The 26503-nt window shown below is 34.1% G+C and overlaps 1 protein-coding gene across 5 annotated transcripts in view; it reads right to left on the bottom strand.

Annotated features, from left to right (window-relative positions):
* The window catches only part of LOC126884592 (GATOR complex protein Iml1), a 196087-nt gene that overhangs the window by 125046 nt on the left and 44538 nt on the right, over window positions 1-26503 (bottom strand). For all 5 annotated transcript variants that reach the window (XM_050650584.1, XM_050650586.1, XM_050650587.1 and 2 more), the window contains exons 7-8: window positions 11868-12052; window positions 7632-7904 (exon numbers count right to left, since the gene is read on the bottom strand). In XM_050650584.1, coding sequence (XP_050506541.1) covers window positions 7632-7904; window positions 11868-12052 — 458 coding nt within the window. The remainder of the gene's footprint in view (window positions 1-7631; window positions 7905-11867; window positions 12053-26503) is intronic.

The raw sequence follows: 26503 nt of genomic DNA, 5'->3' as shown, positions 1-26503 counted from the left end.
TGCAATTTTTTAGGTTGCTAACTGCCTACATTGAAGTTTAAATACTCAGTTTTAAGATTCTGGTGAGAAATCTGGCCTTGTTTTAATATAGACCGTTGTTTTTTTAATTATTTATTATTATGAGAATGGGAGCGGGGGCTTAACCCTTAAACGCCCAACCTTTTTTAGGTTCCATGTACGCCCAAGGGCGGGTAAAAAATGTCCACCTCGAAAATAGCTAATATATTTATTGAGAGTTGTTGAAAATGGATTAAACTTAAAAATCTTATGCTTAATAAACAAAGCATCTTCCAAAATATTAATATAAACAATTTACAAACCTAACAACAAAATTACAATGTACATCAAAATTAACATACCAGTAAAAGTCAGTAATTCAGATTTGTCGATTTTCTCCACATTCTTCCTTTCAGGCTCCTCATTGGCGGATAATTATGTAGATTATGTAATTATACGTCGACAGTTATATAGATTATCTTCCTACCAACGAGAAATTGTATAGAAACCTTTAGGAACAAGTATTACCAAAGGTGTACTTTTTATCCCCACCCATATTTAACTCAAGATGCTACTTTTATTTTCAGAAATATCGGTAGAACCAAATTAACATTCGATAAAGATAAAATTCTTTTTAACAATAAATAATTTTTTTTAATTTTTAAACACGTAATAAATATGTTACAAGGGAATACGCATTAGGTGGACATTTTTTACCCACCCTTGGGCGTTTAAGGGTTAATATACGAGGAGACGCGAATAATTAACAATTAAAAAACAACGCTCTGTATTAAAATAGGCCTCCATTTTTTACCAGAATCTTAAAACTGAATATTTAATCTTCAATTTAGGCACTTGTCAACCTCAAAAACTTACTTATATAAGTTTCCAAGCCTCGAAAATACAAATTTTCGCCTTTTTTAGAATTAAATCTATTTTTAGAGGTTCAGTCGAAGGATCTAAAAGCAAATAGCCAAAGAAATTTCCTTAGAAGCTTATAATATATGTTAAAAACTACCGTCAAAAAAATTTTTGTGCAATTCGAAGTTGGCAGAAAAAAGTTGCACCTCTTTGAAAATGCGAAAATACGCGTTTTTTGTAAAAAGAGCACTTTTTAAACGACCGTAGCTTGAAAAGTTGTGAAGCACGAAAAAAACTTTACAAAACAATTTTGTAGACGTTTTTTAGATCTTTCGATTAAGCTGTTTTATAGCTGTTTGAATATGGTCATTTTTGCTAAAAGGTGGGTCTACTTTAATTTTTACCAAAATGGCGCCTTGACGTTTGACAAGAGTTGAAAAAATTCAAGTTAAAAGTAGACATTAGTAGATAAAGTATGACGTTTTCAAAATCATTTTCTGTGAAGAGGGACCCTTGAAAAAAATTCTTCAAAAAGTGTTAAAATTGTTATTTTTTGGTTTTTTAAGGCTCACAAAATGGCCGCCTGAGCTCAAAAAAATCTGAAAAAATTCAGAGAACCATTTTTCTTGTAGGACAACAACATAGTAAAATTTGGGGGAAATCGGTAGACCTCCCCCCAAAATTTTCGAAAAAGTAAAAATATTGCTCAGATGTATATAGAATCATACGTCTCCGTAATTTTTTGGTATATGCTGGGAAGGGGAAGAATTTACTTTTTTTACTTCTGTTTTCGTAACAATAGGCAACGCATATATGATCCCCCTTCACGATCGCACCGTCCATCATCGACAAATTATTACTGCTTCTGAAATATGAAAGAGTGGGGCTAGGAATGATTAGCCTTAAATGTTTGCATTTTATAAAATTGGAGATCAAATCCTGCTCATGCACCATATTTTTTGTTTGTAGAAAGTAGTATATGTAGTCGCAATCTACAGGAGTATTTTGAAGTATACTAACCGTGAAACTTTCTCCCATTTGAAGTGTGCTTCTACATATTATGCGTCTATATATTCGTTAGCAATAATACAAGATATACCAAAGATAAAGAAGAATACCGATGTATAGAATTGATAGAAGAAAATGAAAATACTGAAAGTGTGGAAATAAATACACCAACAAAGGAAGATAATATGGAAGAAGCAATTTACTCTTTAAAGAGTATAGGATGGAGAAGATAATGAAAATACCGATAGTGAGGATATAAATACAAAAACAGAGGAAGACATAATAATAATAGTCTCCCGTTTTATACCACTCACGTTGCTTCGGGAGTATAGCAGGATAGTATACAAGGAAGGTAACAGGGCCGGTGCTACGCTTCAACCGCCTATTATTACACCTGGTTTTACCCAAGGTACTCATTTTATTCAGGCTGAGTCGACCTGGGGCCTATAAACATTTTAAAAATGTCTAGATGTTCTTGCCGGCGGTAAGATTTGAACTCCGGCCTACCAGCACACGAGTGAAGCACACTACCGCTTAGCTACGCCGGCCCTCTAGAAGCAGGAAGACATAGAAGAAGTAATTTATTGTGTAAAGAACAACAAAAGTCCAGGAAGATACTGAATAACTTTAAAAAATATAAAAAGTGAGAAAATATTATTAAGAAGGCAAGTGGTACAGCTAGTATAAAATAAATTAAGAAGGAAGAAAGAGTGCCCAAAGTCCGGAACTAGGCCACAATCCCATCAATAGTAATATACAGTGAGGACGTTTGAGTTGGAATAAATTCATTATCTCGATAAGGGGCGAATTTGAAGAGAAATCTTGAGACAGGTTGATTTTTATTTTGAATTATGACTTTTCGGCATATATGTCATACTAGTGACGTCATCCATCTGGGCGTGATGACGTAGTCCATGATTTTTTGAAATGAGAGCAGGGGTCGTATGACAGTTCATTCGGAAGGTTATTTAATTCTGTATTCGGTAATATAAACTTTAATATAATTATTTATACAGGAAGTCAAAAATTTTTTTTTAAATTAAATTAATGAGATAAAAAGAAGAATGTATGTAATTCATTTATTTCAAAATACATTTGAGGGCTGTCAGAAAACAGCAAGAAATGTTTATTCGACAAATACACATTGTGTTTTGCTTAAATTCAATGTTAAAGCTGCCACCCACCGGTCTCTTAGCAGTTTGAACATTGAATTTAAGCGAAAAGCAATGATTATTTGTGAAATAAACAATATTACGTGTTCTCATGACAGCAGTAAAATGTATTTTCAATTACATACATTGCTTACATTTTTCTTTTTGTGTAAATTAATTTAATAAAATAATTTTTTTGTAGACCCTGTACAAGTAATTATGTTAATGTTTATATTACGGAATAGAGAATTAAATAACCTTTCAAATGAGCTATCACACAACCCCTACTCTCATTTAAAAAAATCATTGATTACGTCATCATGCCCAGATGGATGACGTCACTAGTATGATATATATGCCAAAAAGTCATAATTTAAAAATACCAATCGACCTGTCTCAGGATTTCTCTTCAAATTCGTCCATTCTCGAAATAATGAATTTATTCCAACTCTAACGTCCTCACTGTATAAAGTATAGTGTAATATAAAGTAATATCTTTATTAATAAATAAAAACCTGTAAAAATAATAGAAAGCGAATTCCAAGTTAGTTCCCTTAAATCGAGATCAACCGCATAATATATGATTTTTCTATTGAACGAGGTTTTGGTAAAATACTGTGAATGTGAGCATCACCTTCGTATCTTTAATCCTCCACTATTGCAGGGTCTGCTACTTTGATCAATCGTCTCTACCTGGTTCGATCCAGGACGTCAAATGGTGTGGCATGTCTGTGTTAAGTCTCGATCACCTCCGTGATCGGCGTCCTTGAGGGCTTAGCCGCATGGCTCTTCTTGTCAACGAGTTTTCATCGCTACACATTACATGTCAATACCACCTTAACTCAAATATTTTTCTGATATCTTCATTCTTAACGTGATCAATTCCTAACATCCATCGCAGCATTTATCATTTCCATGGCATGCATAGCCTGTTCTTATTTTAAAAATCCACAAGGAGAAAGTTTTCCTGTAGTTGGCTGTATACCATATACTACAAAAAACGACTAAAATCCTTTATAAAAGGTATATTAAATTACTTTTAATGGGAAATAAGCCACAATTTTACCAAAAAAATGATTTTATTAACGTTTCGAAGCCCAAATCGGGTTTCGTTGTCAAAATACAAAATACTACTAAAATAAACAAAAATGTTGTTGCTAAGTAAAAAAATTCTTCTAATAATTTATTTAATCTGACTCATTTATATTGGCAATTCAAATGTATATTATACATTTTAAAGTAGAAGACTTTAAAATGATATCGCCAATATTTATGAGTTGCGTTCCTGGGACGACTTTACTAAAACATAGTTCATTCGATTACATGAAATCAATTTCAACTCAAGAATAAAGAATATCCGTCACAAAAAAATCATAGCATGTGATATGTCTTTAAAAAGACAACCAAATGCAACGATGACAGTAAAATTCTCGCGTTAGAGATTCCATAGTAAATCACGAGGGAAAACCAGGAAAAACCTCGTGATACTATCCCGACATCGTAAGTATTTGGTCTTACATTTAATTTACTCTCAAAAAATTAATACCAAGTTCTGACTTTAATATGTTTAAATTATAAATAATATTAATAATACATAGATATACAATAAGTAATACTAAAATATAAAATTTGTACTAACTCGATATGTTATTGACTTACTAATCGTGGTATTTTCTTTCTATTGACTTCCTCTTTCAGTATGGGTAACCACATCTTACTGCATTCTACCGAGGAATTTGCGACACAATTTTCCTGGTTTTCCCTCGTGATTTACTATGGAATCTCTAACGCGAGAATTTTACTGTCATCGTTGCATTTGGTTGTCTTTTTAAAGACATATCACATGCTATGATTTTTTTTGTGACGGATATTCTTGAGTTGGGATTGCTTTCATGTAATCGAATGAACTATCTTTTAGTAAAGTCGTCCCAGGAACGCAACTCGTAAATATTGGTGATATCATTTTAAAGCCTTCTACCTTAAAATTTATAATATACATCTGAATTGCCAATATAAATGAGTCAGATTAAATAAATTATTGAATTTTTTTACTTAGCAACAACATTTTTGTTTATTTTAGTAGTATTTTGTATTTTGACAACGAAACCCGATTTGGGCTTCGAAACGTTAATAAAATAATTTTTTTGGTAAAATTGTGGCTTATTTCCCATTAATAGTAATTTATTATAAAAATGCCACAAGAAAATAGCTTCAGAACAACAAAAAGGTATATTTTTAAAAATCCATAAAAAGGGCTACATCACATTTCTAGTTTTCGTTTAGATGACCAATCATCATCAGTGCTTACGTCACCTTACGTGATCTAACATGCTAACCACCAAAATACAATGTTATAAAACAATATTATACAAACATAAATACAATATTATAAAACCCCAAAAATTTTTACCCATATTCATCATTCTCTTTGCCTTATCCCTATGCGGGGTCGGCTTCCCTAATTGCATTTCTCCACACAATTCTATCTTGGGTCATATCAATGTTAATCCCCTTTACCAACATGTCCTGCCTTATCGTCTCCCCCCAGGTCTTCTTTGGTCTTCCTCTCCTACTCCTTCCAGGAATCTGCACTTCAGCTATTCTTCATATTGGGTGATTAGCGTCTCGACGTTGAACATGACCAAACCATGTTAACCTATGCTCTCTTATTTTGGCATCAATTGGTGCCACACCTAGACTTCTCCTAATATACTCATTTCTAATTTTATCCTTCTTTGTCACTCCACTCATCCATCTAAGCATTCTCATTTCCGCCACATGCATTCGTTGTTCCTCTTTCTTTTTCACTGCCCAACATTCAGTTCCGTACATCATAGCCGGTCTTAGGGCTGTTCTGTAGAATTTTCCCTTCAGCTTCATTGGAATTTTTCTGTCACACAACACACCACTCGCTTCTTTCCACTTCATCCATCCAGCCCTAATTCTACTGCATGCATCTCCATCTATTTCTCCATTACTCTGTAATACCGATCCCAGGTACTTAAAACTATTGCTTTTTACAATCAGTGCACCATCCAAAGATACCATTTTATTTGTAGTAACTCCATCTTTAAATGAACATTCTAAATACTTTGTTTTTGTCCTACTAAGTTTTAAACCTTTTTTCTCCAGAGCTTGCCTCCACTGTTCCAGTTTTTGTTCTAAGTCTCTTTCACTATTTCCTACTAACACGACATCATCAGCATACATTAAGCACCATGGAATGTTACCCTGTAGTTTCGCTGTTATCTGGTCCAAAACTAATGAGAATAAATACGGACTAAGCACAGAGCCTTGGGGCAATCCTACTTTCACCTGAAATTTATCAGTCTCTCCCACACCTATCCGAACACTAGTCGTTACTCCCTCATACATATCCCTCACAATTTTTACATATTCACCAGGGACTCTTTTTTTATTGAGTGCCCACCACAGAATCTCTCGAGGAACTCTATCATATGCTTTCTCAAGATCAATGAATACCATATGAGCGTTTGTTTCTTTACTCCTGTATTTTTCCATCAACTGCCTTATAATGAAAATTGCATCTGTTGTTGATCTGCCCTGCATAAAGCCAAATTGATTCTCAGATATTTCGGTCTCTTCACGTATCCGTCTATCAATTACTCTTTCCCATATTTTCATGGTGTGGCTAAGCAGTTTTATAGCCCTGTAGTTTGTACATTGTTGTATATCTCCCTTGTTTTTGTAAACAGGTACCAGTATACTGCTTCTCCATTCGTCTGGCATTTGTCCAACTTCCATAATTCTATTAAATAGGCCTGATAGCCACCTTGTTCCTGTCTCTCCCAATGCTCTCCATACTTCCCCGGGAATATCATCTGGTCCTACCGCTTTTCCTTGCTTTATTTTTTGAAGCGCTTGAGCCACTTCCTCGTTTGTTATTTTGGTGACCATTGCTGCTACTGTCTCCGTTGACTCTACAGGCTGTCTGTCAAATTCTTCATTTAATAAGCTGTCAAAGTACTTTCTCCATCTCTTTTTGACATCCCTTTCGTGAACTAGTATTTTATTATTTTCATCTCAGATACATCTAATCTGATTAAATTTTTACCCATATATTTTTATAATATTGTATTTTGGTGGTTAGCATGTTAGATCACGTAAGCACTGATGATGGCTGGTCATCCAATCGAAAACTAGTTCTGTGATGTAGCTCTTTTTAGGGATTTTTAAAAATATAACTTTTATAAAGGATTTTAGTCGTTTTTTGTTCTTATTTTGTTGTGGCTGACCAAAATTCTGTTCTATATATGGCAACTGTGCGGACAACGATTTTAGCCATGTAGCGTTAATGAAACATCGTGTGTCAGCGGTTATGCTTCCATTGCTGCTGATGGTAGAACCTAGATACTTAAATTCCTCGACTTTTTTAACACAGTTGATATTAATTATGCCATTGGTTTGAGATCCACATTCATATAGTTGTTGAGTTATGCCTTCCACTGATGAGCGGAATCTTAAATTATTCATCTGCTTCAATTATTCATCTATAAATGAGTTGTTGGGTACCTAATGTTATTAAAATCTATTATATGGTCATTAATAAATAAAGTTAAGATTAAAAGCATTATGAATTAAACAAATACTCACATTCTTGCAAAGCTGCTAAGGCACTGTATGAAGAAGCCGCTTGAGATTTTTCCTTTTCCTGATTACTTTCCGCTGGTACGGCTTGGTAGTGATGCTGTTGAATCAGAACGCCAGTCGGACCCTTTGGGAATATATGCGTCCATCTTCGACGATTGGAAGTAAGCTTTATAGTCACATGGGAAGGGTCAAATGGATTAATTAACGCTCTGGATTCAAGAGGTGGCGAACCTTCTGAACCAACGACCATTCTGACTGGAGGAGACAAGTCTTTTTCTAAAAAATGGTAATATTCATGAATCTAGACAATTTTTAGTATATATGTAATTCAATCTTTTCAATAAATAAGGTTATTTTGTCTGTTTCTACAAAAAGATCTACTTTGAGAACGATTTTCGAAGTAGAAATGGAAACGTCAAATAAAGTTACGTTTAAAGTAAAATTGTGGATTATTAGCAACAAAAATAGTAAATTCCTGCTTTATTTGTCTTTAGGTATCCTCTAGGAGGTTGAGGTGAATCAACGGAAGCGATCCAGATTCTACGAGGCGTTAGACAAGGTTGTATACTTTCACCTATATTATTTAACCTATATTCAGAGGAAATATTTAGTGAAGCCTTGGAAAATTGCGAACATGGAATACTTCTAAATGGAGAACGCCTAAACAACATCCGCTATGCAGACGACACCGTTATTTTTTGCAGACAGTTTAAGCAGTTTACAGCAACTAATAAACAAAGTAAATGAAGTAAGTGAAAGATTTGGACTTCAAGTAAATATATCAAAAACTAAATTTATGATCATCAGCAAAAATAAAATTAGAGACGCCCAACTACTTATCAATAATACAGCAGTGGACCGAGTAAAACAGTATATCTATCTTGGAACAATAGTAAACGAACATTGGGATCACTCACAAGAAATAAAATGTAGAATAGAGAAGGCTAGGAGTGCATTCAATAACATGGCCAAACTCTTTAAAAGCCACAACCTTAATCTGGAGATAAAAGTAAGGCTCCTACGATGTTATATCTTCTCAATATTGTATTACGGAGTTGAATCCTGGACACTCACTGAAGCAATGGAGAAAAAACTTGAAGCCTTCGAGATGTGGCCATACAGGCGAATCCTAATGATATCATGGACGGACAAGATAACCAACGAGACCGTATTACGAAAAGTGGGGAAAGAAAGAGAGGTGATGTATACCATTAAAAGGAGAAAGTTAGAATATCTCGGACACCTAATGAGAAACGGCACTAAATACAGATTACTGAAGGTAATCCTTCAAGGTAAAGTATTCGAAAAGCGAGGAATTGGGAGAAGAAGAATATCATGGTTAAAGAACCTGAGGAAATGGTTCTCCACAACAACTAATCTATTTAAAACATCAGTTAATAAAATAATTATAGCCAGAATGATCGCCAATATTCGAAACGAATAGGCACTGAAAGAAGATGAAGGTATCCTCTATTTTTGTTATCTGTTACTTCTTGCCACTATAACGATCAGATGGACAAGAGGTCATGAAGGCTGAACCAGAAGGATCAGGACGATATTATCCTTAGATGGAATAAAGGAATGACCGAAGATAGAAAGGTCCAATCGCCTACATTGACGAAACAATGGCCACGTTGCTCAGTCGGAAGAGATGTGGGCATGGTTCTTTGTGTTGGGCTTCTGTTACAATGAAAGGTGTTAAATGAATAAACAATGGTATGCGAATAGAGCCAATGAAACGAAGATAGACAAAAGGTAAATAGATAACATTAACTGATGGTTTGACACTTGGACTCTAAGGAAACGGAAATACTTAATACTCAAACGAAAATATAGGGCGCCAGGTATTTTGACCAAAAAATACTCAAAGGAACAATAATTAACGAAACATAACACAACAATAACAAATTAGCAAGAATGCTACGACAAGACATCAATGTACTAATCTTGAGCTGTAAATAATAAATAAAAAACGACATCGTACACTTTAACAAAACATTTATTAAAATACTCAATGAAATCTCTTAATGCTCACATAATATATGCAAATAAAACGTAAAAAGTCAACCACAAAAACAAAAATTACACAATAATTATTTAAAAATGGTTAACAAATTGCATATACATTGGTGTATTCACCAACACAATAAAACCAACAAAATACGAAATGTAAAATGTAAGTGAACGAAAACCACTATTAACTCAAAAAAAAAATAAACTGAAGTTACTCAAAAAAATAAAAAATCGATACTCTAAATAAAACTTATTCTTACCGTTCACTTACAACGAAAAAGAAAGAGCTCTTTGTTTATATATATATACAGTGCTAGTCAAAAGTCCGCACCCCCCCCTCTTATCTTTTGAACGGTTTTACCTATAATAGTGAAATTTGGATAGAGGAAATTAACTGACGTAAGCTTCTTAACTAGTTATGACAGATGACGTAATAGTGACAGATGACGTTACAGAGCCACTGTGACCGATAATTTTAAATGGGACCTTATGGCAAGTGATACCTCGTTTGAAAGGTATTCAAAATACCTACTCAGCCATACTAATTTTTTTGTGTTTTAGTTGATTTTGATTTTCGTGAATAAATTAAATAAATATAATATTGTAGCTTCGCATTTAATTAATAAAAATTCAAATGTACGCCTATGGTTTTTTTGTCAAAAAAGTTGACGTTTTACGATTCTCTAGTAGTTTTTACGTCAACGTCAACCTTTTTGACAAGTAATCATAGGCGGAATTTTGAATTAATTAAATGAAACTACAATTTTATATTTATTTCATTAATTCGTCAAAATTAGCTTAAACTTAAACAATATTAGTATGACTGAATAGGTATTTTCAATACCTTTCAAACGAGGTGTCACTTGCCATAAGGTCCCATTTAAAATTATCTGTCACAGTGGCGCTGTAAAGTCATCTGTCACTATTACGTCACCTGTCATGACTAGTTAAGAAGCTTACGTCCGTTTATTTCCTATCTCCAAATTTCACTATTATAGGTATAACCGTTCAAAAGATACGAGGGGGGGTACGGACTTTTGACTAGCACTGTATATATATATATATATATATATATATATATATATATATAAATCTAATAATACTCAATAATAATATTCTAAAGATACTCAAAAAAAATTTATATGGTGAAAATGTCTTTTATTTAAATATTAAAAATAAAAAAACAAGTGACCGGCATAATGTCACTATTAACACTAAAAATGGGCTAAAACTGTAAGTCAATAAACTTATCCCACGGAAGAAACACAAACATAAGTTCCTTGTTCTGGACACGCGAGAAGACATCTCAATACTTCTAATAAAGAATGCGTAACTTACTTGAAACAGATGTAGAGAATGCCCTTAGAGGCATTCTTTATCTAGGCCAGGTCATTTACCCAGCGGCGAAGTCGAAATAAAAGGAACGACAAAGAATAGCTTTGGCCACAGTGTAATGTGGATTCAGGTGCTAGCGATAGGTAGTAACTGGGACTTGGGCCAGGGACCAGCCCTGTGAACAAAATTAAGTATTCACAGCGAGTGTTCTATAAAGAAAAGGGTTTTGTAAAGACTTACCAGAAGAAAATTCTAGGCTGGTCCATCACAAAAAAACTAACGTTCACTACATGACTGACATGGCTTAACTTACTGCCACAAAGTTTAACTCACGAATGTCAAGATATCTCAGATTTCTGCTTAAATAAGACTGACGGCTTGGGGTACGCGACTTGTCAACGGTCGTCACAGAAATGCAAAAAAGGGCCTTATTAACACACATAAAGGGCTTAGCAAGCCTAATACTTAAAATGAGTTATGGGATGCAAGGCCCATATCATTCACCAGAAAGCTATTAAAGTCTAACATTCGACTCTATCGATAGCACATATGTGTTTCTAAGAAAAACACGCCGATAGGGACTCTAAGATCTAATCAGTTAAGATAAAAGCGTGAAATGAGGGGGACTAGACCAAAATCTACACTGGGAAAACGTAAACGTTACACCACTTCTTATCAAACCATTTCGTTTTTTAACTGGTTTTCCACAATATTTCCATTACCTTCTCAGTTATTTTCTTTCTAAACTTGGTCCACAATTCCTCCACATTTCCCTGCGCCTCCAGGCTCTCCGAGAGAATGCGGTCAACTAAATGACGTAAAGCATACGACAAAATATATTTAACAATAACAAAAAAAACTTTAATCCTTAAACTAATTATTTTTACTTACCTTCTGGATTGGCTGACAATGTAGGACTGCAACATGCTCCAGGAGGAATTGCGATAGGTTCCGATCTTGCATTACAGTTGGATCTTTGCATTATATCAGGGTCAGATAACTTTCGCCTTTGTCCTTTACCAAATTCTTGGGAATCGAGTAAACTGCCCGAGCTTCTTTTGTATCGGGATGGTATTCTAAAAAGATGAAAATTAAGAATTCCAATCTATATTTTTGTCTAAAATGCACAACAAAATCTTAAGTAACATTAGGTTTAAATTTTGAAAGACCAGAAGTTGGACCACCATTTCCAGCTAGCTATTTCTGCATCTTATGCGTCTTCAGTGGAGCTATGCAGTCACAACTCTAAACCAAATATCAACAGCATGCCTATTTAAGGGAAAACACCGCGATGCAGATTCCACCTTTGAGACGCAAAACAGCGACATCTCTCGTAAAACGAAGAAGACGACGAAAAGCCCTAGATACAAAATTTACTACATTAATGGCTGCTATTATAAACAACAAATAAATCATCAAATAAGTATCTGTGGGTTAAATTTACTCTGCTACTAAATCGACAAATTAATTAAATTCCGTATTATAAAGCAAAACTACCAAGTAAATTGCTAACTGATGAATAACATATTTATTGAAAACTGTTTGTAGTTTCTTAGTATAATTACAGATGGCGGTGTACAAAATATGTATAAGAAATAAGAAAAAGATTATACTTATATTAGGTTAATTTTATTTTTGTGCCTTCCTGAAGTGTCAACACATGATTTTTAAATTAGAAATACATAAATTATTATCAAAAAATGGATAAGGCTGAAAAGAAACGACAGCGAGCAAAAAATTACACAGAGCAGGGGAAAGAAAACCTTTTAGAAATCGTAAAACAATAATAAACAAACGGATGACACAAGTGTAAAATTGAAGAACGACGTATGGGAGGTTATCACCGAGGAGTTTAATGCAACGGCACAAGGTGGAACAATAAATTCAGGCCAGTTAAGACTTTTTTATGATATGTAGCATTAAAAAAAGCCAAAAAAGATAAGGCCAATCAAAAAGTTGAAATTTACAAAACCGGTGGTGGTTCAAATAAATTTCAAAAGACAGATTACATTGGGGAGAAATATTTATCTGTGGCGAGTACTAGTGAAACGCAGCCAATAGTAAATATTTATGATAGCACCGCTCCATTTGATGAACTTCTTCGTAATGAAGGTGAGGTTGCACAGTTGCTGAAGAAGTACATGATCAAGGTAGTCTTGAGCAATGCTCTGAAAATGAACCTGTTAAACTACCGGAAAAGTGTAAAAGACCTAATTATGTATCGGGAGTCCCACATCACAAAAAAAAAACAAGTGTGAAGAAGAAATAAGATTTTAAAAATTCTTAAAGTTCGAAAAGAAAAGGAAGAGTTAAGTAGAGACATTTTAAAATTAGAAAAACAGAAACTAGAGTTGGCAGTTAAAGAAAATATTCTACAGCTAAAACATCAATATGGGGATGAGTTCGAGAATTTAAAAATTTAATACCCGTTCGCCTAATTTTATTTTATTTTTTGTAAATTAGTTATTACAATAAAAAATTTAATAGATTTTAGTTTATTATTGAAGAAGTACATTTCTAAATATTCAACTACATATTTGCAAACAGAAAATGGTTATACGCTCTGAGCTTCGCTGGTGTCGCTCCTAGCGGATTAGTAATGCAACTTTCACCGGTAATTTTTAAATTTATTATTTAATTGTTATCGCTTAACATTTACAACGCAAAAAAGTAATTAAAGTGTAATCGATTTTTTTAAGATTTTGCTAATCATTTTGACGTTCTATTGATGAAATATTAATTTCTTACTCGGATACTTTCACAATTATCGTGTAGATGGCGCTAAGATTAATAGATTAATTTATAATTGCATATTACGGAACATTAAAAAAACTTAAATTCAGTATTTAAAACGTAAGTATATTTACAGGCTATTGCTTATGTACTATAGAAAGGAACTACAACGTTAACGGGGTTTTATTACTTCATATGGTCAATGAATCTCTATATATGAAAAAACCGCGGAGTGCTACCATTTAAAGGGGTGCGTTTTTGAGAAATGGGTGAATTAGTCCCTGGGCACAGGTTACATTAGGGTGAGTTCTATGCACTTTTGGTACAAACACGTCTACATAAAAATTGTACCTGGTTAAATTTCCTATCTAAATATAACTTTTTAAAGTCAAAGATACTTTTTTTTACAAAAATATATTCAAAAGAAAAAGCCCAAAGAAACCCAAAAGAAAGAAATTTTATTTTTTGTCCCATAACTTTTGTCCACGGGGATATAGGTATAGACATTGCTTCACAGAAAAAAAACTTACATATTTTCTCTTTAAAATGATGCTTAGTAGAGGTCGTTAGGATTTACAGTTTTCGCAATATGATTTTTCAAAGTTCGCCACTCACAGCAATTTTGGGCAATTTTCCTTGTTATTTCGCAAATATTTTTCTGTAACTTTTTTCTACGCAACTTTAGGCATATGCAATGGTACATGTAAGAGGAATTGAAATCAATTACCTTTAAAATGTTCTACTGTATAATGTTGTACGACTTCTTTTAAAGAGGTTATCTTTTTCAAGATTTTATACTTTTAACAAGTTTTTATATTTTTTACGATTATTTTTTAAATTTCCCATTATAACTTTTTTTCTTCTACATTTAGGTATATATTATATAATAAAAAAGAAAGCTTATTCTGTTTACTTTAAAATGGTGTATTATAAAAAATTCTAGGATTATTTTCGAATAAGATATGCTTTTTCAAAATGTAATAAGTACTTGCAACGATTTTTGATTTTAGGATTATTTTTTAAATTTCTCCTTATAACTTTTTTATGTGATTGTGTGTTATGATTGAATCTTATTTTTTATAGGTAATACTTTGGATCCACTTGACTCGGCCGGGCAAACTTCAAAATATGGATTAATTCCAATATTTACTGTCAAAGCTCCTGCACCACAAGCTTTGCTTGAAAAAATAGCATGTAAATGTACCAAAGGATGTACAAAAAACTGCGGTTGTAGGAAGATAGGAATTAGTTTTTCAATATTCTGCAAAGGGTGCATGTGCATGGGTACTAATTGTGGGACTCTAAGATAACTGAGGTGTCAGAGGAAGATATTGAAGCTAATGCTAACGAAGAGATGGACTTTGATTTTGAAATCTTTTAAATGTCAACGTTTAAATAATTTTAACTAAAGTGATGTTTTCTAAGACTAATGTTTATGTAATTTTTGTAAAAGAAATAATTTTAAATAATACAGGTAAAAAAATATCAAAGACTCACTCGGTTTCCATTATTTAAATATAGATGATACACCATTTTAAAGAACAGAAAGTAAGCCCTCTTTATTCAGCAATATATAGTATATTCATGTACAAGAAAAAAAAGTTATAATGAGAAATTTAAAAAATAATCCTAAAATCAAAAATCGTTGCAAGTACTTATTACATTTTGAAAAATAATATCTTATTCAAAAATAATCCTCGAATTTTTTGTAATACAAAATTTTAAAGTAAACAAAATAAGTTTTTTTTATTATATAATATAATATATACCTAAATGTAGAAGAAAAAAAGTTATAATGAGAAATTTCAAAAATAATCGTAAAAAATGTAAAAAATAATATTTTTTTATATTAGGTATTATATATTATATAATATAATATTATATTATATATAATATAATATTATATAATATACAATATATCATATAATAATATAATTTTATTTTTATATTATATTATAAAAAATCGTTAAAAGTATAAAAATTTGAAAAACCATAATCTCTTTAAAAAAAAAGTCGTACAACGTTAGACAGTAGACCATTTTAAAGCTAATTGATTTCTATTTCTATTACGTGTACCATTTGATATACCTAAAGTTACGTGAAAAAAAGTTACAGAACAATATTTGCGAAATTACAAGGAAAATTACCCAAAATTGCTGTGAGTGGCGAACTTTGAAAAATCATATTTCGAAAACTATAAATCCTAATTACCTCTACTACACAACATTTTAAAGAAGAAATATGTAGATTTTTTTCTGTAAAGCAATGTCTATACCTATATCCTCGTGGACAAAAGTTATGGGACAAAAAACAAAATTTCTTTCTTTTAGGTTTCTTTGTGCTTTTTCTTTTGAATATATTTTTGTAAAAAAAAGTATCATTGACTTTAAAAAGCGATATTTAGATAGGAAATTTAACCAGGAACAATTTTTATGTAGGTATGTTTATACCAAAAGTGCATAGAACTCACCCTAATGTAACCTGTGCCCAGGGACTAATTCACCCATTTCTCAAAAACGCACCCCTTTAAATGGTAGCACTCCGCGGTTTTTTCATATATTGACGCGGTCCATTGACCATATGAAATAATAAAACTCCGTTAACGTTGTAGTTCCTTTTAGCTATCTTATTTTGAATATAATCAATAGCCTATTAAGGTAAAAATATATACCACAGCTTTGACCAACTAATATTTTTTATAATTAATGTTTTTATTTTTAATTTTAAATTAATCACTTTGACATTTATGTCAAATTTCCAGTAAACGTTTACAGACTTGTCACTACTGGAGCTCGCGAATTTTTAAATATCCCCTCCACGTACGAGCTCACAGCGTATTCGCGGTGTGCAAGTACTCGGAAGGGATATGCGAAACGATCGTGCGCGAATAACGGAGAACTATTGCAACTTTCTTAAATAATTCATATTGTCAATTGAAATTGTCAAATTGACGTACATTTCATACCTATTGTCATTTAAGAAGAAACATTATATATTGCTCCACAATATTGATATGATATGCAAATATTATATAAAGGTAAATTTAATTAATTGTATTTTGCTTGCAGTACTGCATTTTAATAACTAATTTTATTTACTACATACAATTGTTTACGTTTTAATAACATAACCTAAATCTTATTTTTTCTTATTATTTTTTTTGGACTATGGCCTTGACAATGATCCAGTAACCAGGAACATATGATTGGCCAATATAATTAAAAGTGCGAATAAAAGTGCAGAGCGAAGAAACCAGGTGTCGCTTTTCCGAACTTGCACGGTCCCATCACAGCAGCCGAAAACACATTGAAAATGTCATTAGTGTCATATTTACTTGTTAAATAAAATTTACGTGGTAGAAAACTAAAGAATAGTTTATTTCGCAGATATACTACCAGAGTTAATTTATTTTGCGTTTATAATACGCAAATCTGTAGAATAAATTGTTTTACTTTTAAACTAAATTTTACTAGGTAAGTTAAATGTTTTATAATACTGGGCATTAAACAATTAAAATAACTGAAATAAAAATAATAAACAATATTTTAAATCCAAGACTTTTCGTTAAGAAACTGATTTCTGACTGCATCCCGTATCTCTGGCTTTTACAATATATAAACACAGAGACGACAAAAATACAAAAGTAAATAAAGGACACAGTCACGTATTTACATTCTTTTCGTCTAGGAAAAGGACCGAAAGACAGTTTCAGGTACTGAGTAAAGATGAAAAAGGAAAAGGCAGTTTTTGTTTTTATTTGATTCAGAGTTGGACCACCATCTCCAGATAGCTATTTCTGCATCTTATGCGTCCTCAGTGGAGCTATGCAGTCATAACTCTAAACCAAATATCAACAGCGTGGCTATTTAGGGGAAAACACCGCGATGCAATGATTCCACCTTTGAGACGCAAAACAGAGACATCTCTCAAAACAACTTGAGCAAGTTAATCAAATTGTTTACCTTGGATATCAGTTAAACTCTAACGCAGAGAATCACGCTGAAATTAGATTCAGGATAGAGCAGGCCGGAGCCGGTTCTCGGTTTTACTTTATGTCTTGGACTGTGAATAAAACCTATCTAAACCGCCTTGGGGCTTTAGAAATGTTCGACAGGGATGTCTAATATCCTCCATTCTATTCAACATATTATATAGCGAACATATGCGTCAAGTTTTTGAGGAACGGAAAAGTGAAGCAACTATACTGCCGTCCTAAGCAAGAAGGCAGCATCTCCAATTTTTACAATTTTTGAGTTTGCTCTTTTATATAGGTTATTATACAATTATTAATATACCTAACAAAGTTAGAAAGCAGTAAGCCTTCATTCCTGGGTCTGGTAGACTATTAAAATCGCAGTAACTCAACTTGTTGTTCGCTCAACTACACAGCAGTATCTCCTACAGAAAAAATGGAGATACTGCTTTTTAATCTAGCAACTGCTTGAATACTTTTACTACTTTTAAGCAAGTGTGTAATAACATACCTTGTTTAAAAGCAGTAACCGCCATTGCGACATTTTCATTAAAATTTATAAAAATATCTTATAAAAAAACAAACTTATCCAATGATATGAAAAAGCAGTTAAACAATTCTGAAATCCATAAATATTTTCATGGTGGCTCAGCCCCGTTTATTAAAATCTGCATTATCTCGAAACTTACATTTGTGGAGATACTGCCTTCTTTCTTAGGACGGCAGTATAATAGGAGAAAGAAAAATCAAAAACCTGCGATATGCTGATGACACGTTAATATTGGCGTCTTCGCCAGAACTGGAACACAATATGAATAAGCTGGGCACGGTGAGTACGAAATATGGTTTGAAAATAAATATACAAAAATCCAAAGTGATGATCATCGATAGAAAGAGAAACAACCAAACACGAAAAAGGAACATGGCAGACAATTGAATTACTTAGGCTATCACTAATAGTGGAGGGTGCGAAGACGAGATCCGTTGACGCATCACAATATCCAGATCGGCAACAGTCAAATTCAAAAAAATATGGAAGAAACAAGGAACGTCAAAAAGCTGATTCGAAGCGTATACGGGCATTTCAAATGGGGGTCTACTGTAGAATGTTGCGCATACCATGGACCACACATCGCACAAATAATTCAATATTAGCCGAACTTAACATAAAAACTAGACTCACCACAACTATCAACCAAAATATACTGAGATATTTTGGACATATAACTAGAAGAAGAGAAGGGATGAAACGAATGATAGTCGAAGGCAACATAGCGGGCAAAACATATAAAGGAAGGTCTCTAGCACGATGGATGGACCAAATAAAGGACATGACTGGTTACTAGTTCTCCGAACCAAAACAGCACGTACAGGAGAGAGATAATTGGACAGAAATAGTCAAACAAACCAGAATAATGATTATTGTCTTCTTTTTCTTTTAAATATACTTTCTCCATTCCCTTGAGGTTGACAATCTAATCTTATAAAATACTAATGCGAAAAGTCACGCAGTCTCTCCGATACGGTTTCGATATGTAAACATTGAATGACGTTTTAAACGTCATTTTATTTTGTTATATCTTTTTTATAACAGCTCCAGAATGACTGAATCGAATTAGCTAATTTCGATTTTAAAACATTTGTTGGAAGTCCAAGGAAGGTTTAAAAGGTGAGAAAATGTGATGAAAGTGTAAAGAAAATACTAAAAACAACAATGTTATTGTTATATGTATATGTTACCGGCCAAACTCGATTTCAAGACAAACTAGTATGTCCTAAGAGCGTTAGGATAAACTAGTATTGCCTAGGCCAAACTAGTTTGTCCTATCACGCGTAGGCCAAACTAGTTTGTCCTAGGCCAAACTAGTTTGTCCTAGGCCAACCTAGTTTTTCCTGATATAAATACACACATTTCAGGCCAAACTAGTTTATCCTGATATAATAAAGACTCACACTTCAGGATAAACTAGTATGGCCTAGTCCTAGTCTAAACCAATTCAGCCGAGTTGAAAGTAATTTATTGTTTAAATTAAGTAAAAGTATTAAATTTATTGTTTGTTTGTTCCGAATAATTATAATTTTAATAAAAATGATTATTTTTCCAAGAACAAAGTATTTTATTAAATTTATTATTTATATTAAGCCGTACTAGTTCGCTCAATTACTTTCTTCTTCTTGGCTTTTTCCCAGTATGAATTTGCCGTTTTCGTCTTCCATAGCACTCTATTCTCCCAGTCGCCATCTCTGAGGTCTCTATCTATCATAGCATTTCCTATGTGAGTTTTACATCTCACAGCAGATCTTTTTCTTCATCTTCCTCCCCGCGGGTCCCAGTCCAGTAACCTTTTCGGCCACTGTGCTCCGGCATTCTTCGTACATGCCCGTACCATTTCAGGGCCCTACTTTTACTACCACAACTTTTTTGTAATTGAGCATTCTATTTCTATTCTGTTTCATATTTCCTCTGTTCTTATTCTATCCTACCTGGTAATTTTTAGACACCTTCTCATAAACTCCAATTCAACTGTTCGTATTTTATTTCGTATTATTGTTGTCACTGGCCATTCTTCCGCTCTTGTAGGGTAATATTCAGCACTATTTTCATTTTTATATCTTTCATACAAGTGCCATCTCGGTTTAATAGAGGGGGATTTACCTTGTAAATATCAGTATTTGAAACGCTTTCGTAGTCCCCCACTTTTTAAACTTATTTTTAACTTTAGGATGACGAAAAAAATATGTAATATAGGTAAAAGCCCAATCTGTGTTCCTATGGCGAGATTTTTTAAAAATTTTATTTAGTTTTTTCTAAAAAAATTGGTAAAATGTCGGTTTTTTACCCATTTTTCTCAATTTTTTTTAAGGAAACCTAAATAAAATTTTTAAAAACTCTCTCCACAGGAACACAGATTGGACTTTTACCTACATTACATAATTTTTTCGTGAGCCTAAAATCAAAAATAAGCTTTAAAAATGGGGGACTACGAACTCTTTGCAATCCAATATTTTGCTTCTATAAAGTGGCTCCGCCGATTGGAAAGTAAAGGAACTAATATTTTTTAAAGATAATAAATTCATTCACAGATGTTTGCATTTTACCGGGGAACGATGAAAAATACTTTTTAATTTTTGCCTTTGTTTCTATATATCTTTGGTACCTTCATAAGTAATTTTTGTGTTCTCTTTATATAAAATATTTGTATCGCTACGTATATTTGTATCTTATTTAGTTATTAAAATCTGACATTAGTTTTCAAGTTAAAATATTAGCAAATATTCTAATATATAAAAAAGAATTAGTAATTCAATGCAAAAAATAAAATAATTATTAGGAATCACATTTTAATAAATCAAATTAACTAAAAACTAAAATTTTTGTTTTTCTGGTGTTGATTTCAAGATTATTTTTTATTGCATTAAATTGGCAATAAAAATAGCTTCAAATGAGGAATCACACTTTGAATTTTGTAAGTAACTATTATTTTTCCCTGTAGAATAAAATATTTGCATCTATTAGGTTTAGTGTCTGACAGTGGTATTTTTGGTATTACAATAGGTCTGTTCCAACCAACAGTCAAACTAGTCAGAAATCGTCAGCAAACAGTTGGCCAGTGCGAGAACATAATGCAGTCATAAGGTCGACTATTCGCTGATAGTTTCTGACTGGTTTGACCGCTAGTTGGAACAAGCCTCATAAAAACATCTGCAAGGGATTAAGTATTAATAATATAAACAATCAGCAGGTAGGTACCGAAGGTAATTATATCATTATCTTTCCTGTATTTGAGCAGTAGTGTCGTGTATTTTTCGGACTTATCTTTGTATTTTTGTGTTTTCGAGTGTTATTTTGATATTTTTACGATGCCTCTTCGAAAAAGTGCCCAAAAACGATTGTGGATGTCGTCTAAAGCCAAGCGTCCACAGACCCGCATCGTACGCATCGTACGCAACGGATTTTAGTTTGACAATCGATAATGCGATCCGTACGATGCGGATCAGTGGACGCGGTTACATAAGTTTCTGTACAATGCAAACTCAAATCCGTTGCGTACGATGCGTCCGATGCGTACGATGCGGGTCTGTGGACGCTTGCCTTAAAAGAGTATCAACGCGATCCCTAAATCGCAAGCGTCAGAAGACATTGAAAGTAAGTAAGAAAAAAGAAAGTAGCGAATAAATTCATATATTACTCAGGTTGTTTCATAAAGAGTTGACTAACTTTAGAGCTATTAGCAACGTAACTATATGTATACAGTGTGTCCCAAAAGTGTGAAATAAATTCATTATTTTCTAAACTATAAATATTTTCGGGAAACATTATATACCTATAACAATTTAGTAGATAATTGAAATACCCTTCAAACGAGGTAAAGTAATCTTCTTCGCAACTGTGCCAGGAAACGTAATTTTAAGAATTGAAATCAACCTGTTTCAGGTTTTTTGAAAATATTTTCAGTTTATGAAATAATGAAGTTATTCCACACTTTCAGGTCACACTGCATAGAACAGTGGTGACAATGGATATCTAGTGAGATATTTCAGATTTTATTGGTTTTCGAAGGGACTATTTTAATTAATATAAGTAATTATTAATAATCACAGTTGAATTGCTTATTTGTTGCAAAATTTAAAGGAAACCCAAAGTTTTTTTATTAGACAAAAAGTAATTGGTAGGTACAATACATTCATTTAATTTTTTCTTGTAGTTTTAAAAATAGAAATTATACCCAGGTTTAGCTTTGCAGAGTTAGTCAGGTCTTTACAAAGTACCATATAAAACAAAATGGACACAATGAAACGCCCTATATAAAATTTATGCGATTGTAAAAATCTTATTGTCTATGAAAATGAATTCTATCAAAGTAAAATGGAGAAATTATTGATACAAAATAAGGTTATTTCAGGATAGAGCTTCAACATCTGGACAATTACAACTTCTAGAAGTTGAGGACGATTTGAATTTGCAACATAATAATATGGCAAGTTCTACTCCTGCTATTGAGAATTATACCGAAGAAAGCAATAATTTTATTGATGTGGATAATGTAGACAATATTTATAATACTTCAGTAGACAATTATATGGTAGAAGCAGTTTTACGTGGTGTACAATCTCTGAGTGAAAATAAAGTTGATTTTGATAATTCTCAACTCCGACATGAAGAAAATTCAAATAATAATAATAATAATAATAATAATTCCTGTGGGAGTTTTATGTCAGTTCTTCTATCAGGCGCGGCCCCCTGCGAATGGGGGATGCTTTCTGGGTATTCGTAGCGCCAATACCCAGAGAGTAGCAGGAATACTTGCCGTGGAACAAAAACTGACACCTGGCAGTAGGTATAAAATGCACACCCATGAGAATGGAGACTAATAGTTTATGTTTAGGGCCGCTGCCTGGGGATCGCCAGGGCACGTCTGGAGCCGACGCTGGACGTGACAGCATGCGGGACGTCGGTGGCAGGGTGTTGAGGAGGCGGGCCCCTGTCACACAAACAGCTACAGCCCAACAACAAGAACAACAACCACAAGCGAGCCAAACAACAGCAAGAGCTCCACTCGCTGAAGGTGCTGCGCCGGAACATCAGCCGGCGCTCACTCAAGCGGGACGACCGAGGCAGCGCATGAAATGGACTGTGTCTATTAACGAAAGCATTTTGCGCTTCTATTATAAGGTGACAAACCTCGGTAAAGAAACCATCGGCTACAGACAACAGCTGTATGCCGAATTTTGCAGGGAGTACCCAGATATTCAAGTATCGGAGCAAAGAGTATCAGATCAATACCGGGTAATCATAAGAAACAACCTTATCCCAGAGACTAGACGCAATATGATCAAGAGCGAAGTCGAACGGGAGATTAATAACCAAGAGCTAGTTTTAGATCAAGTCCCTAATGAAATCCTTGATGAGCAGATTCCTGAGATTCCCATACCAGAAACTCAACCTGACAATACACAGCAGGAAAACAACGAGTTGCGCGATAGTCTAGAAAACGAAATGGCTCGTGCCGTACAAGAGTTTAATGGAACAAATCCACTTAGCAGACCACCGCTACCACGAATAAACTCTTGTAAGAAACTAGGTGCCCTGTTACAAATTGTGAATACTGAAGTCCTACCCAATCATGTCGTAGAAGCCCACACATTGGAATATCTGCATATGCTAATCTACTGTGCAGCTACAGCAATTGCCAATGTAATGGGCGTTAAGATCAGAACACGACGGGGTACTAATAACGGAAGGACTGGTAACAGAATTGCACCCTGGGAGAAAAGACTTCTCGGAAAAATTGAATTACTGCGTAGGGATATTGGTCAAGTCACAGAATATATAAGAGGTGTAACAAGTAGAAAAGTCATTAAAAGAGCTGAAGAAATAATGCGGAGCACTGCAAGACACTCGAGATACGATCCAGAAAATAACACAGCCCAACAGTGTCTGGATACATTAAAACAAAAACTCTCCGTGTATTCAGGACGATTAAGAAGGTATAAAGTTAGTAACAACCGAAAATGTGACAATGCGCTTTTTGAGAACTCTGAGAAGGCGTTCTACCGAAAGCTCAATTCCACCGTAGAAAGTGTCGACAAGTCTTACCCAAGCCAAGAAGAAATTCATGAGTTTTGGGGAAATCAACTTTCAACACCAGCTGCTTTTAACAACAATGCTGGCTGGATAGAAGATACGACGCACAACTGTCACCACTACGTCACTGCTAACTACGAACCATTCACGACTGAAGAAGTCTCAAATGTCATCAAAGAGCTTCATAACTGGAAATCTCCTGGACCAGACGGAGTTCAGAACTTCTGGCTTAAAAAGTTTTGGAGTATTCATGAGTGCTTATCAACATTAATCAATCATGTTATTTCTAATCCGCAGGAATTACCATCATTTCTAACTCAGGGAACTACTTATTTAATACCCAAGGATCAAAATAACACCCAAGATCCATCCAAGTACCGCCCAATTACTTGTCTTCCAACTTTGTATAAATTGGTCACATCCTGTGTAACCCGGCGTATCTACCAACACTGTGCTCTAAACAATATCATAGAGCCTCAACAGAAAGGATGCGCTAAGGGTTCCATGGGTTGCAAAGAACAGCTTATCATCGACTCAGTCATTTCTAACCAGGCATTCACTAAAAAAAGGAACCTTTTTACTGCTTTTATTGACTATAAAAAGGCCTTTGATTCAGTACCGCATGAATGGCTAATAGATATATTGAAAATATACAAAGTAGATGATAACATAGTGACCTTTTTAAGGCATATAATGAGAGATTGGAAGACTAAAATTCACCTCCAAATACCTGGTGAAACCAATATCGAAACCGAAAATATCGCAATCAACCGGGGCCTATTTCAAGGAGACTCGTTGAGTCCATTGTGGTTCTGTTTAGCTTTGAATCCCCTTTCCCAGCTATTAAACTCCACCGACTCAGGTTTTAGCATTAAAAGCAATAATACTGTGCTAGCGAAGCTCAATCATCTGTTGTATATGGATGATTTGAAATTAATGGCTTCCACTCGAGAACACCTAGAAGAGATGCTAAAAACTGTAGAAACATTTTCTAATGATATTAGTATGCAGTTCGGTCTAGACAAGTGCCGTGTTTTGAATATAGTCAGAGGAAAGGTACAGCCCGGTGGATTCGATATGCAAAATGGCCAGAACATCGAGGCCATGGGCGACAACGATATGTACAAATATCTTGGAGTAAAGCAGGCGCGCAAAATTGACCATAAGCAAATGAAAACTGAGATAACTATTGAGTTTATAAGAAGGGTAAAACAGCTGCTTCATTCACAGCTTAACAGTAAAAATTTGTTTAAGGCACTAAACACCTACGCTTGTTCCGCGCTTAGCTATTCATTTGGTATTGTTAAGTGGACAAAAACGGATATAGAGAATCTTCAGCGAAAAGTACGAACACACCTCACAAAGGCACAAAAACACCACCCTAAAAGTGCAGTAGAACGAACGACATTACCCCGGTATTTAGGAGGAAGAGGACTTATGGATATAGGTGAGCAATTAGATAAACAAATTGCTAATTTAAGAACTTATTTTCAGATGCAGGCTGAGACATCTACTCTACATCGCGCTATCTGCGCAGTAGATGACACAACACCGATCAAACTGAGGGAAGCAGAACTGCGCATAAACCACCTTACTAAGGACGAAAAAGTGCGCGCCTGGATGGGTAAACCTTTGCACGGGCGACATCCCAATGAGGTCAGCCAAGATTATGTCGACAATATAGCGTCGAACTACTGGTTGGCATCAGGAAAGATGTTCCCTGAAACGGAGGGTTCATTACTGGCCATTCAGGATCAGGTTATACCAACCAGAAACTACCTGAAATATATCATCAAAGACCCTCAGGTTCAAAACGACAGATGCCGATATGGATGTCAAGCCCAAGAAACCATCCAACATCTTACAGGGGGCTGCCAGGCATTTGCTGCAACTGAATACAAGGAACGGCATGACGCAGTGGGAAAAATCCTTCATCAAGAGATAGCTATCAAGCTGGGACTTCTCCAAACAGACCATCTCCCGTATTATCAATACGTCCCTGAGAGTATGCTTGAGGATGGCAACTACAAGCTATACTGGGACCGCACTGTGCTCACAGACCAAACAGTGGCACATAATAGACCAGATCTCGTACTAGTTAATAAATTAACAAGACAAACAACACTAATTGATGTGGCGATACCTAACAACAATAATCTACGTAGTAAATTCACTGAAAAGATCGCCAAGTACAGAGATCTAGAAATTCAAATACGAAGGCAATGGAGAATGCAA

Source organism: Diabrotica virgifera, chromosome 5 (genome assembly GCF_917563875.1).
Source record: "Diabrotica virgifera virgifera chromosome 5, PGI_DIABVI_V3a".
NCBI classification, from domain to species: domain Eukaryota; kingdom Metazoa; phylum Arthropoda; class Insecta; order Coleoptera; family Chrysomelidae; genus Diabrotica; species Diabrotica virgifera.
Note: the sequence above shows the minus strand (reverse complement) of the source record. Positions and strands in the feature narration are given on the sequence as shown.